General features: G+C 41.0%; 1 protein-coding gene across 1 annotated transcript in view; it reads right to left on the reverse strand.

Moving 5' to 3' along the window:
• Positions 1 to 3,094: 3,094 nt before the first annotated feature.
• Positions 3,095 to 18,172, reverse strand: part of hs3st1l2 (heparan sulfate (glucosamine) 3-O-sulfotransferase 1-like 2) — a 41,639-nt gene continuing 26,561 nt past the window's right edge. The window contains exons 3-4 of the mRNA XM_034692251.1: positions 6,260 to 6,655; positions 3,095 to 4,413 (exon numbers count right to left, since the gene is read on the reverse strand). Coding sequence (XP_034548142.1) covers positions 3,748 to 4,413; positions 6,260 to 6,514 — 921 coding nt within the window. The 5' untranslated portion in view covers positions 6,515 to 6,655 and the 3' untranslated portion in view covers positions 3,095 to 3,747. The remainder of the gene's footprint in view (positions 4,414 to 6,259; positions 6,656 to 18,172) is intronic.

The following is an 18,172-nucleotide window of genomic DNA, read 5'->3' on the forward strand; positions in this document are numbered from 1 at the left end:
TATGAACCGTGGGACTGATGGGGCAGGGAGGGCCAAGGCCTGACTCCAATGAATATGAAACATGAGTGTGTCAGATGTCAAATATATCATACGCTGCAAAATGTATCGGCCAATTAGGTTGCGTGATGTCAAGAGAAATTTTGAACAACATGTGTGAAGGTCACTCATGGAAAGTTCAAGGTGGGATACTGACATGGGACGTGGAGGTGTTATATTGGGGCGTAGTCGGAGGTTGAAACAGAGATGAAATGGAGAGGAGACTGTATTGAGACTGCTGTGTGTACGTGCATGTCTGATTGTGTGAGTACAGAGGCAGAACTGTTAAATCAAAATGCATAAGCGGCTTATGAGGGGGTTAAGTGCCATGTCCACTTACGTTTTTTTTTTTGCACTGGCAGCGACTATTTTCTATTCTTACCAAATGTTGATTAGCATTAGCAGCGCTCAGCATCCTCAGCGTGTCCTGACTTATGTCTCAGCACTCTCAGTTGAAAACAGTTCAACTTTTGGAACACCACCTCGCTCATTAATGTCACTTCTTGAGCACGAACCAAGCGGCAACCTCCGGCCACGAGAATTGAAGCGAAGTGTTGAAAACTGCAGTTCACCGAGTGTCCACTTGAGGCTGGCTCTGAAAGTACTGGAAACCACATACACACCAATTCAAAAAAGCTGATCTTTACAGCAGAAATAAACATGTTTACAGCCTGGTGCAAAACATGAGATTTGTCAGGATAGAAGATATTAAGATTACGAGTTTTCCTTAATGAGAGGCACAGCTGATTTGATTGACAGGCAGGAACACTGTAGCTGTTGGTGAGGAGGCTGAAAGCCCGCCTCTTTACCTCACACTAGCTCAACAGGTGTCAGGTTGAGTTCAGCATTTCTAATATGGCACCTGCCGACGATTGGCTTCAAAACAGCGCTTCAGGAACAGATGGGTGACATCACAGATAATACGTCCATTTATTATACAGTCTACGTCATCGACCAATCAGAATCAAGAAGGGGCGGGACTTCTGATATCACTAGCATGTCCTTGTTTATAAGGCAGTTCTTAACTTGCTTCCCTCATATATATGCAATTTTATTCATTTAAAATATACTGGAAGCTACAGTCTCCGCTCTGTGACCCAGTCACAAAACTTGTTTCTGCTTTCGGTCCCTAGACTGCATGTTGAAACGGGTAAAAAGAGTGTTAGATACGGGACTCCTGCAGCCTGCCCATAGGAAAAAAAATTAAAGAGGAGATCTCAAAAGTGTTTCATTTGTCTCCTAGACAACAATGAGATCTGTTTGAAAGCAAAATGAGACTATAGCTTATGTCTCCTGTTTCTCATTCTTGCCTCCAGAAAAAAAGTTGTAAAAAGTCTCAGCTTAGTCTCCCTTTCAGTTCAAAGGGAGATCTCATCAAAATCTGAAATGATTCTCAGGTATTTCTCAAGTGTTGTGACTCCTTTTGAGCTCAGGTGGAGAAATCAGGGAGCTCTCTCAATTGTCTCAATCTAACCTCATCCATTTGTTTTTGTCAGACTCAGTTTTTGTGTCTCAAGTTGAGCTCAGATGGAGCAAAGAAAGAGCCTGAGCTCATCTTTTCATGAACATTTATAGTGCCCTGCAAAATTAACATTTCAATGTAATAGTCCACAAACTTACAATTCTCATTCAAACATTTGAACCACTTGCAAGATCAGCTATTTAGATGTAAAATGATCTCTTCTTTGACTTCACACTATGGTCATTCCTTTACAAGTCTGTTTGGAACAAAACAACTTCACAAAGATTTAGTGGATTTGAGAGAAATTGCAAAAGATAGAGATTTCATACCAGGTATGACAGACCATTTATTTAAAATATGGGCCGCAAAAGGGCTGACCAGATTTAGCCAGATTATTACAATTAAAGGAGTGGATTCTTTTGGGCACTGGTAGCCTAGCGGTCTAAGCGCCCCACATACAGAGGCTACAGTCCTCATCGCAGGGGTCACCGGCTCGATTCCCGGCCGGTCAACCATTTCCTGCATGTCTTCCCCCGCTCACTACTCCCCACATTTCCTGTCTCTCTTCAGCTGTCCTGTTAAATAAAGGCAAAAAGGCCAAAATTATATCTTTAAAAAAGAGAAGAATATCAGCCATTAATGAGGTATCTCATTTAAGTCTCAAATAAGACTCATGTCATGGTCTCAACTATTTCTCCTAGTGAATTTTAGGAGACACTAAAGAGAAACCAATGAGAACAATTTGAAACTTGAATGAGGCTGAAGTGAGAATCTCAATTTTGTCTCCAGAGACTTAGAAGAGAAAGCCTTGAGCAGTAAAATTTTCCTCTGGGTGGAACCTGCTAGAGCCTGGGTATGAGTGAGCTCGTCTCTTTAAATGTTTTTAAAAGCAGACGGAAGGCATTTCAGGAAGATGCATCAGCTTGTAGATGCTTTGACTGATGACTTTTGTTTTCAAATTCATGATATGTTGTCATCTTTTAGAATTCTGTGTTGTTTGTCTGTAACTTTGTTGAAACGTGCTGCCGCCGATCCTGGCCAGTACACACTTTTAAGAAATTCTTAATGTCAATGTGGTTTTCATGGTTAAATAAATTATACTTGAACTTAAATTAAATGAAACTTTGTAACAACAATGGCAGAGGTCCATATGGAGGAGAAAAGTTATCACACTTGCTTTTTCGAGTTACAATTTCGAACTGTAGAGCTGCTGCCTATGCTATGACACGATTTCTATGAACAGTTTTTACAGTTTCAGACCCAACGGTTTAGGGAAGGGGAAGTGCTGTGAGACAACTTTCATAACCTAGAAACAGTAAACGCTGTTGAGAAGGGCTCTGAAGCTGCCAGTGCAAAAAAAAAAAAGAAAGGCGCCTAACGCTCACGGCTCAGGATGTCGCCTGTTGTTCAGACATCTGTGAATGAAGAGAGCCTGATGGTCATAAACCAGCTGCTAGAGAGGTCTTTCTCATCCCCCAGTCTTTTAAAAAAAAAAAATCCAAGGTCAACAGAGACACACAAATGATAAATAGTTTGATATGTGCTCATGCACACATTCACTCTTGGCAGCAGAGGATGTTTTGGAGATTGCCAGGGTGAGTCTGTCATTTCTGTCTGTTTATTATGGGATCAATGGGTTATAATGTGTTAGCTTAGTTTTGGGCTCTACTATTTCAAAACATGTCCCGTGGTCCATCTAAAAAATAACAAAGAACAAATGTGTAAACTTAAACATTTCTGCTAACACACAAAACAGCTCTTGAGATAACAAAGCAAAAAGTCTGATTCTGTTGGAAATTGTCGATTGACTTTTTTTTGCAGACTTCATAGTGCAACAATTAATGAATCCAACCATCTTTTCACCGTTTCTACATCCTCCTAAGTCTGCACGTCTTCTCAAAAACTCCACAAAAAATGTGCAGTTAGTTCTGTTAACAGCTTAAAAGTTGTGTATGGCACAGTTGTCAAAGCTTGGTAAAGAGTCTTTCCGAGGAGGCATCATGGTAAAGGTTAGTATTGGCCACAAGCTGATTCAATTCTCCACGTATCTTCACAAACATGTGCTGCTTTCGTTGGCCACACTTAACCTGAGTAATTAAAAACAACAGATGGTCATGACCAAAAACAAACCTAACTAAAATCCTTCCACTCTTCTACCTAATTACACAACAACAGTTTTTTCTCTCTGAGTGTCCCTGAAAGTGTCGGCATTGTTCAGGAGCGGTTTGATCTCCACAGTCTCCGTTTTATCAGCACCAGGAAAACGACCTCCCCACCATCTCAAAGAACAACTTGTTGGGCTTTCTGAAGTATCGACAGAGCTTCTTAAAGGCCTGGATGCTAAGGGGGGCGTGCGGCCTGCCTTTGGACTCATCCAGGCACTTGTCGTGTCCGGATGAAAGGAGGCAGTAGAAACCCTTGGTGGTGTTGTAGTAGAAGTTGTCTGGGCTTATCCTGGGCGGGAGGTCCAGAAACCTCTCTGCCTTCCTCAGCTCGGGGAAGGGATCCCGAATGAGTGCGTCACCGTCCACCACGTGGATCTGCTCCATGGGGAAGACTTCCAACCAGCGAGCCAGATGCTGGTGGTACAAGCTCCTCTGCAGGGCCTTGTACCCGGGGTCAATGTGGCCCTTCAGGAGCAGGAGCTCCTCCAGCGGTTGGTAGGGTTTGTGGCGAGTCAGGCGGTTATGGAGAACCTGGGTGTAGTCAGACACCAGCCGCTCTGCAGGGTCCCTGACAATGAGCAACAAGCGGACAGCAGGGTTCATGTCCCAGACTTGTTCAGGAACCTGGGGAGCTGCAAAGTAGCCGGGGGTTTTCTCTACCGTCAGCTGACCAGGGAGGGTGAAAGGCATCTGTGCTCGGTACCAGGCCAGACCTCGACGGTAGTGCTCCTCCACGTTGAAGTAGTGCACCTGATGGAGAGACAGAGGGCGGTGTTAATGGAGTTACATAAAAAGTGTGCATGTGTGATAAAAAAAATAATTACTGATGCAGAAGAATTGGAAACCTCTCTTTGAATCCTTTTTGGTGCATATTTGGTTTTCATGTTTTATTTTGTCACACTTCCTGCTTGTGTTGCTCTACTTCCTGCCTTGTTTCCCTCCTTTCTCTTTGTGTGGCTGATATGTTTTGTTTTCATCTGTTACTTCCTAGTCTCACCTATGTCCAACTACTCAGGCACTCACTGTTTGTTTTAAGGGCTGATTCTGACCCGACTTTCTAGTGGTGTGACTGATTTTGATGTGGGACCAAATATCAGCCGGGGGAACTGACACACTGGGAGCGGTTGCAACGACTACTATCCATCTCACCACTATCATCTCTCTCTCTTTATCTCCTCTATATCAATTTTCAAACCCCAACACGGTCTCAGCAGATGTGTGTCTAACATGAGTCTGGTCCTGCTGGAGGTTTCTGCCTGTTAAAGGAAGTTTGTCCTTGCCACTGTAACTTGCTAAATTCTGCAAAGTGCTCTGCTCATGGTGGATTAAGATGAGATCAGACTGAGTCCTGTCTGTAAGATGGGACTGGATCTTCTCCTGTCTTGATGTTGGGTCTTTGTTAATAATGGAACACAGAGTACGGTCTAGACCTGCTCTGTTTGGAAAGAGTCTTCAGATAACGTGTGTTGTGATTTTGCGCTGTACAAATAAAGATTGATTGACTGACTTTGTTCTGATTTTATTCATGCTTCTCTGCATTGACAATAATGAAAAGTCAGCACAAAGTGGGACAAAAGTTCACCTTCTATTTTTGAAGATATGTATTTAACAAAGTATATTAAATTAAAAAATATACAGCTGCTTGTAAACACACTGTTCAGGCTTAAGATGATTCTGGTATTTTCAAACCTGGGTCTTATTTTTTTCACAATTTGGAAGCTGAAACAACTGATTCATGAAAATATTTTTTTTTTTTTGGAATTGCTCCAGTTGTTGACTTCTGGGAAATTTTATAATAAGAAGAATTTAACAACAAACATTTAATATTCAATGCCACATTGGACTGGAAGTATGTCTGCTTAAAGTTATATTTTTTTCAGAGGAAGACTCAGAAGTTGTTCTTAGTGTCTGACCTCAAAAGGCGTTTTTCGACCTCAGAAACTTTACCCCAGAACTAGGGACTTTACCCCTGAACTACGTGCGTTCCGACTGGAGGAACCAGGGTCTAAATTTAATTCAGGGGTAGATAATCTCCCCACTGAAAAGCCCCTGCTTGGGGGGTAGTACTTTTCAAAGGTCCTGGGACTTTCGGCTGAACGTAACAGTGTTTGTGGAGTTTACACAGTTGTTGAAACACAGAGGGAGTTCCTGGGAATGCAAACTAGTTTAGTTTTTTATTAAGATTTCAAAATATTATTTAATATTTTTTTTTTTCTCCATACGTCACTGGCCTGATTTGCACAATCTACCCGGGACTTCAGCCCGCAGTCGAAACGCAGACAACAATAGGGGCACAGGAACTTTTTAGTCGAAATGCACCTAAAGAGGATCCCTGCTGAGAGAGATCTGACCTGGTTCTGTTGCAATAAATCAGCTGTTAGGAACCACAGGATTCATCTTATACTATCTGTTGTATTCCATGAACTGATCCAGAGTTGATTATTTTACACCACAATAAAGTGGAGTAAAAGTATAAAGTAACAGAAGATGGAAAAATATGAGTAGATCTACTTCAAAAGTTTAATTAAGTCTGCTTCTGGAGTTCATCTAATTTTCAACACTTGAATGAAAAGGTGACACGGTTTGTTTCTTTTACCTCAGCTTTTGCCACCTCCACATCTGGGTGCAGGTTGAGCATCTCCAGCAGGGCTCTGGTTCCTCCTTTCCTCACCCCAATGATAATAGCTCCAGGGAGCCGCTGCTGGGTGGCATTGTAAGAGGAGGAGGAGGAGGATGAAGAGGAGCGGGCAGGCGGGCTGGAACCCCCGCTGCGTAATTCCCTTAAGCACACAGACAGCTGAGTCTGCAGCAGCAGAAGCACCAGCAGCGCTAGTAGCACTGTCCACAGCATGGTGCCACACACTGACACACACAGAGAGAGGTGGGGTGGAGGTTATGTGCAAACACTCATGAAGCTCCTGGTGGTTTTACAGAGTTGTGTTTGTTATCAGTCAGCAGGCGGCCTCAGGAGGGAGCTCTTCGATTGGACAACCTGTGAACCCGGAAAAACAAAATCATGCTTAGTGTCAGTGCTTTTATTAGAAATCAGTTTTACTCTCACTTAATGAACAAACAATATCAGGTCATCTTTCATGTCTGTCAAATTTAACTTAAGGGAAAAAAGAGTCAAAATTAAGATACTTAAAAAACACATCTGTTTAGATTTTGCAAAGATATTCAGCAAGTTTTATCTTAAAAGTTTAACAAGCTACAAATATTATAGCCAGTTCTTCATTAGTATCTTTAAGAGCAGTTAAATCGACTCGCATAAGATTACCAATACCCTTATTTAATGCAAAGACTTAAATGATACCAGAGTATGAAAAAAACCCAAATTAAACAAACACATTCACAACTAGTTCAAATAACTGCATATACTGTAAACTGAATAATGGAAACGAGGGTGCAGAGCAAGCAGGGGTGTGTGTGGAGATTTTTGTGACAACATTGGCCCTACTGGGGCATCAATTTGAACTCTGAACCTCATTACTCCCTGCAGAATGTCTTATATGCAGACATTGAGGAGTAATGAGATAGGACTAACCCCCTCGGAGCCTACAGGTGGATGCTGGGGAGGAGGTGGGTTTGAAAGTTTGCATGCTGCCTGAACTAGCTTGCAGGCGGCGCTCCATACCTTTAAAAAAATGTTACCAGAGCTATGATGAAGCTTGATGTAGCACAGCGCAATAAGTTGGTTTAAGAGTAAGTCCAACCTCTGACCGTGCAGATAGCCAATCATTGATTTGGATTATGGGGTGGCCAATTAGATTTAGGGGGGCCATGCCACGCCTCAGACACGCCCCTGTCATCTGCATTTTTATCTCAAATTTAAAGACCATGTTGTTGTACTTTGTTACGACCTGCAGAACCCCAGTATATATGCAACTGTTTGTTTTGAAAGCCAAGTCCTTGCTCTGTGGTGATAATCATTCCTGTTTTTACTTCCTACCAAGTGGAACAGTAGGATGTTTGTTAAGTAAACCTGAAAGATGTAGTTTCCGATTCTAAAGCAAACTGAATGGTGTGTAATCTGGCCTCATTTGGTGCAATGACTGTCCATGATTCATGCCAATAAAACTGGTATTTCTTAACCAGTGGGTTAAAATACTAACATGTGGATTAATGACTCATATCTAACAGTAAAGACTAGATGTCCTGCAACTTTGAGTGATAGAATAAGAACAACCCATAGGAAAATAAATTTAGAGAGGAGATCTCAAAAGTGTTTCATTTATGTCTCCTAGACAACAATGAGATCTGTTTGAAAGCAAAATGAGACTATAGCTTATGTCTCCTGTTTCTCATTCTTGCCTGCAGAAAAAAAGTTTCAAAAAGTCTCAGCTTAGTCTCCCTTTCTGTTCAAAAGGAGATCTGGTCTAAATCTGAAATGATTCTCAGGTATTTCTCAAGTGTTGTGACTCCTTCTGAGCTCAGGTGGAGAAGTCAGGGAGCTCTCTCAATCTAACCTCATCCATTTGTTTTTGTCAGACTCAGTTTTTGAGTCTCAAGTTGAGCTCAGATGGAGCAAAGAAAGAGCCCGAGCTCATCTTTTCATGAACATTTATAGTGCCCTGCAAAATTAAGATTTCACTGTACTTGTCCACAAACTTAAAATTCTCATTAAAACATTTGAACCACTTGCAAGATCAGCTATTTAGATGTAAAATGATCTCTTCTTTGACTTCACACTATGGTCATTCCTTTACAAGTCTGTTTGGAACAAAACAACTTCACAAAGATTTAGTGGATTTGAGAGAAATTACAAAAGATAGAGATTTCATACAACAGGTATGACAGACCAATTATTTAAAATATGGACCGCAAAAGGGCAGACCAGATTTAGCCAGATTGTTACAATTAAAAGGGTGGATTCTTTTGGGCACTGGTGGCCTAGCGGTCTAAGCACCCCCACATACAGAGGCTACTGTCCTCATCGCAGGGGTCGCCGGTTCGATTCACAGCCAGTTGACCATTTCCTGCATGTCTTCCCCCGCTCACTACTCCCCACATTTCCTGTCTCTCTTCAGCTGTCCTGTCAAAAAGGCCAAAAATATATTTTAAAAAAAGAAGAAAATTAGCCATTAATGAGATCTCTCATTTAAGTCTCAAATAAGACTCATGTCATGGTCTCAACTATTTCTCCTAGTGAATTTTAGGAGAAACTAATGAGAAACGAATGAGAACAATTTGAAACTTGAATGAAGCTGAAGTGAGAATCTCAATTTTGTCTCCTGAGACTTAGAAGAGAAAGCCTTGAGCAGTAAGATTTTCCTCTGGGAAAGGTCACAATAATCACTGAAGTTATGCAAGTATGCAAAGATAGTAAATGCACTACTCCTGATTTTTTAAAGCTACAGATAAAAAAACATGACAGATTTGCTGAATAAAAACTGAATACAATCACCCAACCTCATGTTCAGAAATAATAAATAACTGTGAAGTGTTTCCAGCGAGCGTGGGAGGATGCAATGTTTGCATCAGGCAGATTATAAGAGAGTCGTCACTGAGGGTTTCCTTTTCATTTAGAAACAGCGGTCGGTCCGTGCATGCTGCCTCCTCGACTGTTTCATGATCCCATATGTCTGAGCAGCTCTGCACTCTAATGTGCCATTTTACAAACTCCCTGCCCTTGCATTGCTGTGTTCAGCTCTAGAGCTGTGATGGGATAATGGCACTGGAAGACACTAAAATATTAATCTACATCTATAGCAGGCAGGATGAGGATGCATTGAAAATTAATGTAGTTATGAGGTTTAGGATCTCCTCATGGAATCCTGGATGTCTGATGGTTTTCTGTTGACCAGCAGGGGGAGACTTCACTATTTGGAACCAGTTGGGAAAATTAACCTGTAACTCAGCTAATTTACGTGCATATGCTCCAATATAAGCATGTGCTGCAGGGCTGTGACTGACAATCTGCATCAACAGTAACATAGCTGTGGAGCAAGAGCGTGTCCAGAGGGATGGCTAGGGGTGGCACTGCCCCCTCTCCTTGAATTCCAATTGGCCAACCCTAGTTGTGGTCCCAAAATCCTTAACTAGGAGTTGCTATTTTCATTGTCAGAGAAGAGAGGCAGGAAATGTGTGGACTAGAGAGTGAGGGAAGACATGCAGCAAAGGGTCATGGCAGGGAGTCTAGCCAGGAACTATAGCCTCTGTACAAGGGGCGCACGCCTTTACCTCTGGGCTAAACTGCCACCCCTGAATTGTCATAGTTTAAAGCTCCTGTAAGGACTTTTTTGCAGGTTACAAAACAGACTGAACCTAATACTGATGCCTCCTTTTAACCTACATAAGCACAGAAGAATATCAGCAAAAGGTCTGACTATTTCTATATAGTTATTAAAGATAAGATAAAATAAGATATTCCTTTATTTGTCCCACAAAGGGGAAATTTAAAGTGTTACAGCAGCAGAGTAGATAGTGCAAAACGGTATACAGTAAACTAGAGCCTATAAATAGCCATTGTTAAAAAGTTATTAGCAATTAAAATTAAAGAAGTAAAATAAGCAGTATTTACAAAACCAGTGACGCTGTGAAAAATGTGCACAGACTTGTAGCCTAGGTATAAAACAACGTACAGAACCGAGAAGATGGGTAGAATAAAAAGTATTGCACATAAAAGAAGAGGGGGATGAAGTAATGGTAATTTGGAATATGGAAAACTGTTGAAAGGGGAGGTAGGTGTCCGTCAAATGGATGAACTGCACGCCACCTCACAGTCTTATTTTTAGTGATACATTTCAGTGTTTGAATAAAACACGGGGAGATAAATGTAAGAAAACACTACTTTAACATTTACAGGACACAACAGCAAAGAGATGAGAGATATCACTTTGTCCACAGGGGGGCGCCAAAATCAACACAAAAGGGAATTCTGGTACAAGTTGCTTTGTTTAAAACACCTGGAATAGCGAAGTACTCTGGACACGTTTACATGATCTGAATTGGGCGACCTATTTTGCGTTATACATGACACCAGAAGAACAGAGTCAGTGTCAGAGACTGTGAAAAGAAGTCTCAGTCTGAAGTCCCTCCTCACCTCCTGGTAAGGTTTAGAGAACATCAAGTGTTAAGATGATCAGCTGCTTCACCACAGCTCCTCAGGATGAAGTTGTTAGATGATCACTGACGTTAAACTGAGGTAAGTTAAGAAGAGACCTGCTGTGTCATGATACCAAGGTGCATTTTCAAATATCACATTGCTCACTAAGGTCCTGATTAAAATCTACACATGATGAAGAGTGACCCTTAAAGGCACGTACACTCAGTGCCATCCAAAGTTTATTAAGCCGGAGGTTGAAAAACTGTATAGTGGGTCGTCTTTCAGTAGAAAGTATGGTGGCTCGATCCCAGCTCTTGCTGTCACATGCTAAAGTGCCCTTGGGCAAGACACTGAACCCCATCATCATGTGATGCATGATAATGGGATTAGTTCACTGATAAACATTTAATGTAGCATGCTCTGCTGTCAGTGTGTGAATGTGACATACAGTGAGTGGGCTGGAGACTGTAAAAGAACTGTATACTCATGGGCAGACCTGGGCATTTTACGGCCCCCGGGCCACATCCGGCCCTTTTGCTGTCCCCGACTGGTCCGTGTGAGGTTAATGGGTGATCAGAGTCAGAAATGAAATGTACAGTAAATAAGCATACACCATGCATCCAATGCCAGTAAAATGCTTTTATTTTGAAGGCAACTTTTTTTGTTGTGATTTACGTGTGACCCGTACGTGCATGGCAGGTGGCAGCGTGTCGACGTATGCCGCAAAGCATACAGTTTGTGATTTGCTAAGGAGGCTACCTGCTAACCCTCAAAGATGTCTGCTCCCGTTAAAAAAAGAACGATCATAGGTGCTCCCAAACCCCTTGCAACCTTACCCACATGTTTTGGACATGTTCCGAACTATGCGAGTATTGGAAAGCCTTCTTTTTGGCAATTTCTGACATCCTGGACCTAAAGATTCAGCCATCTCCTCATATAGCCATCTTTGGCAGAGCCCCGCTTGATTTAGCTACTACTATAACGCAAAACAATGTGATAGCATTTGTGTCCCTGGTTGCCCGGAAAAGAATCCTTTTGCTTTGGAAGTCTTCTCAACCACCTTTATTCAGAGTTTGGCTAAACGATGTTTTAAGTCTGCTAAAATTGGAAAAGATAAAATTCACCATCAGGGGCTCATCGGATAAATTTTATACCCACTGGAGGCCTTTACTTGATTATGTAGACCGCCTCCCTCCCAAGGAGTTGACCCCATAGACGGCAGCGCTAATTCAGTACCTTCTCCTTACTTCTTACCTACGTGCCCCCGTCCCTGGTGGCTGCTCCCCCCCCCCCCATTAGAGGCCTTTGCACGGTGGAGTCTGGGCGCCTGGAGCCGACATGGGTCATGTGGACAATGCTGCCCGATTTAGACTCTTTCTGACTGGGATGCGAGCAGCAAACAAAACTAATATCAAACTCCTTATGAACGACATCTTATATTTCTATTTATTTATTTATTTATTTATTTCCTTACTTATTTATTTATGCCTGTACCACGTGTTACTTGATTGTATTGTATTTTATTTTACATTCTGTTTTGTTAATTTGAGCTGGGGTTTGAGGGAGTGGGGTGGTGGGAGGACGGTTGTTTGTGTGTGTGTGTGTGTTTAAAAACAGAAAAAGACTGTTAACTATTACACTGTATTGGTTGTACTGGAATAATCCTGCAAAAACAACATTTAAAAAAAAAAAAGAACGATCAACACAGAATGAAGAGTTTTTTAACAAGACATGGACAGCTAAGTATTTATTTTATGAAGTCAAAAAGGTAAAGCTGTGTGCTTAGTATGTGGAGAACAGATCTCTGTGTAAGGATTACAATTTAAACCACCATTACGAGACAAAACACGCAGAGTCGATGTTATGATTGAAATATTGCAAAGATGTGCGAATGTCCAAATCTGTAAATATTTATGGAAGAGTGTTACAATATTGGTATTTTCCCAATGCCTGTTTCCATGATACCTCAAATATTTCAAAACCAAAAAAAATTGCTGCTTTTAATAAAAAGCTATAATTTATGTAGAGCAGAGCTGAGTTCAGTTCTTCGTCCAGCCCTCCTAAACAGTCCCTGTCTCTTGTGTGGCCCCTAGGGAAAATGATTTGCCCACCCCTGCTCATGATCATGAAAACTGCAAGATAGCTGGTAGTCCTGGTTTACACATGTCTTCCTGATGTATCAAATGCAATCATCCACTCTAAGGCTGTTTTTTTAAAGCGTAAAAAAACAACATTATTCTAAATGTGTCACAAACCAAACATTTGCAAGATGATGCTGGATTTCAGACTAAAAAGACGTCACAACCAAGCGGCAACCTCCGGTCTAAAAATATGAGTCCAATGCGGAAGTGTTAAAAGCTGCAGTTCATCGAGGATCCGCTTGAGGCTGGCTCCGGAAGTACCGGAAGTCACATACACATGAATGGGGAAAAGACGATCTTTGCAGCATTAATAAACATGTTTACAGCCTGGTACAAAAGATGAGTGTAGTCTGAATAGCTAATTTCTCGATGTCCTCTCACTGTGAGGGGGGTGAATTTTTTTCTAATTCGGTAATTTAGAAGATATTGAGATTACGAGTCTTCCAATGAGAGGCACAGCTGCCTGCAGGAACACTGCAGCTGTTGGCTAGGAGGCTCAAAGCCCGCCTCTTTACGTCACACTGGCTCGACAGAAGCAATATGGCTGCCGCAGCCGATTGGTCTCAAAACAGCTCTTCAGAAACAGATGGGTGACGTCACGGATCCTACGTCCATATTTTTTACAGTCTATGGTCACAACACGACAGACACCGTAAGACTCCACAGCTAGCCGAGCCTCCACTGCCTCCACCCACTGTCTATGTGCAACACACGACTCTATCTTAAAGCGACAGTGACTCAAAACCTCAAGAGCCCCAAATCCTACAACAATTTCCCCATACTTCACAATACGATTTCTCAATCAACACTAACGTTTAATAAATCAATAAATAGTATAACAACTTTGCCTCATACAAAGAGTCTCCTGGCTGGGTTCAATTTCATTTTAATCCTCTCTGATTCCCCTTGGAAGTCTGCTGCACATTTTCACCTGGAGCCCTGACTTTAAGCCCAGAATAAGCCAAGGTGTGGGGATTACATGAATGTACAAAACTGTATTTTACAAAGCTGTAAATATAGAGTCCCATTAATAAAAGTCTGTGAAGCCACTTGCTCTTTGATTTTTTAGGGACGAAGAACCAACACTCTGATATTTTCCTGTGATGCTTGCAAGATTTTAAATGATTTCTGTAATTAAACATAGTTTTTTTCTGTGCTAGTAAAAAACTGTTTTGTTAAGGAAAGAAATTTAGAGTATAAATCAGAGACACAAGTTCTGAAATCACTTGCAGCAACAATTTCCCAACAACTTTGGAACATTTTTGTGAGTATTTCTTTTGTTTACTGTCCTCAGAACTCAAAACTCATCTTTTCATTCTTCCTCTTTTCTTGTTGTTATAGTGGTAACTGTTGTTGTTGTTGTTCAGAAGCTGCCCTGATCAACAGAGTTATTAATTAGAGTTACAGTGTTCTTGTTCAGAGGAGGAACTCTGTTTCATTTTCTTCCTGTTGCGTGTGAGAGCTAATTGCACCTTCAGGGAGAAACGGCTGCACCCTCCCCTGGCTCGGTGACATTGCCGTCATCGATGCTGCAACCTTTGCCGTCCCTCGTTGATTGAGGATGTTTGGATATTGAGTATGATGTAGACTACCAGTCAAAAGTTTGGACACACCTTCTCATTCAATTGTTTTTATTCATTTTAATTAATTTCAACATTGTAGATTAATACTGAAGACATCTAAACTATGACATAATCTGGTTTTGCCATAATCTGGATTACAACAGTAGTCAAATAGGGCTATCCATTGTGTACTAACCCTACCTCTGAACAACACAACTGATGGTCTCAAACAAATTAAGAAGGCAAGTCATTCTACAAATGAACTCTTGACAAGGCTCATGTTAATTAGAAACCATTCCAGGAGACCACTTCATGAAGCAGACTGAGAGAATACCAAGAGTGTGCAAAGCTGTCATGAAGGAAAAAGGGGGCTACTTTACAGAATCTAAAATATAAAACATATTCTGCTTTGTTAATTAAAATTAAATAATTCCATATAGGTTCTTTCATAGTTTTGATGTCTTTGGTATTAATCTACAGTGTTTACAATAATTAAAATAAATACAAACCCTTGCATGAGAAGGTGTTTCCAAACTGTGGCTGGTAGTGTATATATAATATAATATAATATATTAGAGGTGTTTTGGTTGGTGCTGTTAGCAGTGAAAACAGACTGATGCACCAAATATTAAAGGATAAAACAAAACATAAACAAATGTTATTAATCCAGAAGGAAATTCTAACGCCAGGTTGCTCCAACTAACTAACAAACTACAAAGCTTGCCATATGCAATGTGAAATGTTTCATGGGTTCAGGGTTAATAAAATAAGCTCTTTAGCATCTTATTTGTCTAAGTTTTTTTTTTTTTAAGTTTTCAGGTTTATGAAGAACAGCTTCAGACCAGTTCATCTTAAAATGTGTTTGTTAAATCCAGTACAAATCAATGTAAGTTTCCTGACACAAGCTGATCCCTGATGATTTAGAAGGCTCTGATATGTTTGATTTGGAGGAATAAGAAACTATCAAAGCCAGGGTATTGTATTTTATCAGGAAAGAGCTGAAGGTTGTTCGAACCCCTTCGGCTCCACTCCAAAGTTGTGTTTTGATAATTTCAAGGCTGCATCTTTATCAACCAAAAGGTTTGTTTGTTCTTTCCAAAGTGCAGCATCTCTAATCACACAAGTGGATTTAAAAAACACCAAAACCTTGCCGGTTTATTTTGTGTTTTGGTGAAACAAGCAGGAAAGATTTAAGATCGACAGCTATGCTTTGAGGGGAACTCACTCTTGTTATTTTCAAAGTTATATTTTTGGGGCATTTTCACCTTTAATGGACAGGACAGTTGGAGAGAGACAGGAAATGTGGGGAGTAGAGATTGGGGGATGACATGCAGCAAATAGTTGAGGCTGGAATCGAACCTTAGAGTCCTTAGAGCTAAATGTCAACAGAACTTTAATACTGACCATAGACTGTGTAAAAAGATGGATGACATGGCAGCTCAAAAGTGAAACCGAAATGTTTAGAGCTCCCTCTTCTGATTGGCTGTAATCAACTTCATAAAACCCGCCTCCTCCATGTTAACAGGATTTTTTTTAATAAAAAAAAAAAGTGACTTTTTTTTTTCTCAAACAATATCAAGAAATGTTCAGAAGTGCATGTGTGGAAGAGGTCAAAGAGTGCTTTGAGTTTGAGTGTTTTTCCTCTTAATTGCCGTTGCTGTGTAACAATTATAACAAAAATGCTCCTGAAAGAAAAGCTGACAGAGCTTTAATCCAATTAAATCTGCTTTCAAACTCATCATGCCTTTCTCTCAGCGGTTCTCCAGGGTTCGCCTCCACAGGCCTCACTGACTGTGAGGTCTAAAGAGTTTAAGGTGAATACATAATTAAAGGATAACTCTTAAACCAATCAGACAGACAAACCAAATACAGAGCTCAGTTCACATTCCTCATACAGCTTGGTGCCTCTTTCTTACCGCCTAAAAATGTCTCAGTGTTTGGTCAGGCTTACAGCCGCTGAGCCCAATTGATCACTGGTGTGTTTTTCCTCCTGAGAGTTAAACTGACCTGTTTTTCATTCACTGCTCTTAAAGTCTGTCTGCCGCCTGTTCGGCTCAAGCTCTGACCTGTTCGAATGGCTCACAGACGGAGGAATGCGTTCCAGGTTTTATTAAAGCGCTGATAGATTAGCAGGATTTGTGAAATTGCAAAGATGACACCAGAAACGATATGGTAATTAAGGACCTCCAGTGTGATAGAAAGTTTAGTGCTGCAGCAACTTTTTGTACATTACACAATCAGACAACAAAAAACTGACACAGAGTGAATCACATGTTACACCAGCTCTGCTTCTCCTCCTCAGAGATAACCCAATTTATGAAAAATGCATTCATAAACTACAACAGAAGTAATTACTGCCTGGATCAGGCCCTCAGCAATCATCTACTTTATGAGATCCCATCCCGTTCAATTTTGTGTGTAGATAAAGCACTTAAAATATGGTTTAAAGGTGACATATCAGGCTTTTTTCATCAATATATATTGGTCTAAGAGGTCCCCAAAACATGTCTTTAAAGTTTATGCTCAAAAAAACACTTTGAAATCAGATTTTGGCATGCCTGAAAAACCCTCTTCTTCAGCCCTCCTCAGAACAGTCTGTTTTTCCTCTGACCACACCCCCTCAGGAAGTGAATGTGGCCTCGGCGCTCCAGCACGTTGATCTAATGTTTACATGTTGGCTGAATATACACGGCTGCTCACAGACCCGCGCTACTTCAACCCTCTGAATCTGATCCTGACGGAGAGGCGCCTGCAGCAGGACCTTTCTGAACGATTGGTCAAGGATTTAGTGTTTCTTGTTATTTTATTTATCAGTATGTCGATGTGTGTCTTGGTACAAAGCTACGAACATGTAGCTATGTGGCTATGCTAACTAGCGCTAGCACTTATCCATGATAAATAAAAATCATCCACTAGATCTTCAAATCTGCAGACGTGGGGAGTAAAACCGAACTTTGCCAGAAAGACAGCAGGACCTTTCTGAAGGATTGGTCACAGATTCTGTGTTACTTGTTGTTTTATTTGTCAGTATGTCAACATGTGTCATGGTACACAGCTACAGCTACGACATGTAGCTATGTGGCTATGCTAATTAGCGCTAGCACTTATCCATGACAAACAAAAATCATCCACTAGACCTTCAAATCTGCAGACATGGGTAGTAAAACCGACCTTTGTGTTTATTAAGACAGCCTACAACTAGCATGCCTCCCTCCTAAGCTCCTTGTTACCACACATTTGTGCAGGTAATGAAAAACAGAGGAGGAGTTGAGTTGTATTTTATACAGTCTATGGGCTGAACAAGCTCCGAGCTCTGACTCCTTGACAGACCGGATATTGTTGTTACGTAACAAAAACACTGAAGTCTGAAACGGCTCGTTTCACACACATTTACAGAAAGGTGGAGAAATCAGAACAGGGGCAGAATGGATTTTTTTCATTTCGTTTGTAGACATGCCAGGGAAACATATTTCAGGTAGAGAACCATTAAAAAGTCAATTTTGCATGACATGTCACCTTTAAAGTAGGTTTATTATTAATTGCAATATATTCAGAAGTGTATGTGTTTCTTTTGAGACATACAAAAATAAAAAATAGGATTTATAGGCAGCCCCGGTTGTACAGTGCAAGCTACTATCTGACAGTGACAGTGAAAAAAAGAACAAACACAGATATAGTATCTGCAAATTTTCAGCATTTTCAGACGTCTAACATTTCAGACCCAGATGTCTGTAGATGTGAACTCTGCCTTGTGTGCATTC

The sequence above is a fragment of the Notolabrus celidotus genome, chromosome 9 (assembly GCF_009762535.1).
Source record: "Notolabrus celidotus isolate fNotCel1 chromosome 9, fNotCel1.pri, whole genome shotgun sequence".
NCBI classification, from domain to species: domain Eukaryota; kingdom Metazoa; phylum Chordata; class Actinopteri; order Labriformes; family Labridae; genus Notolabrus; species Notolabrus celidotus.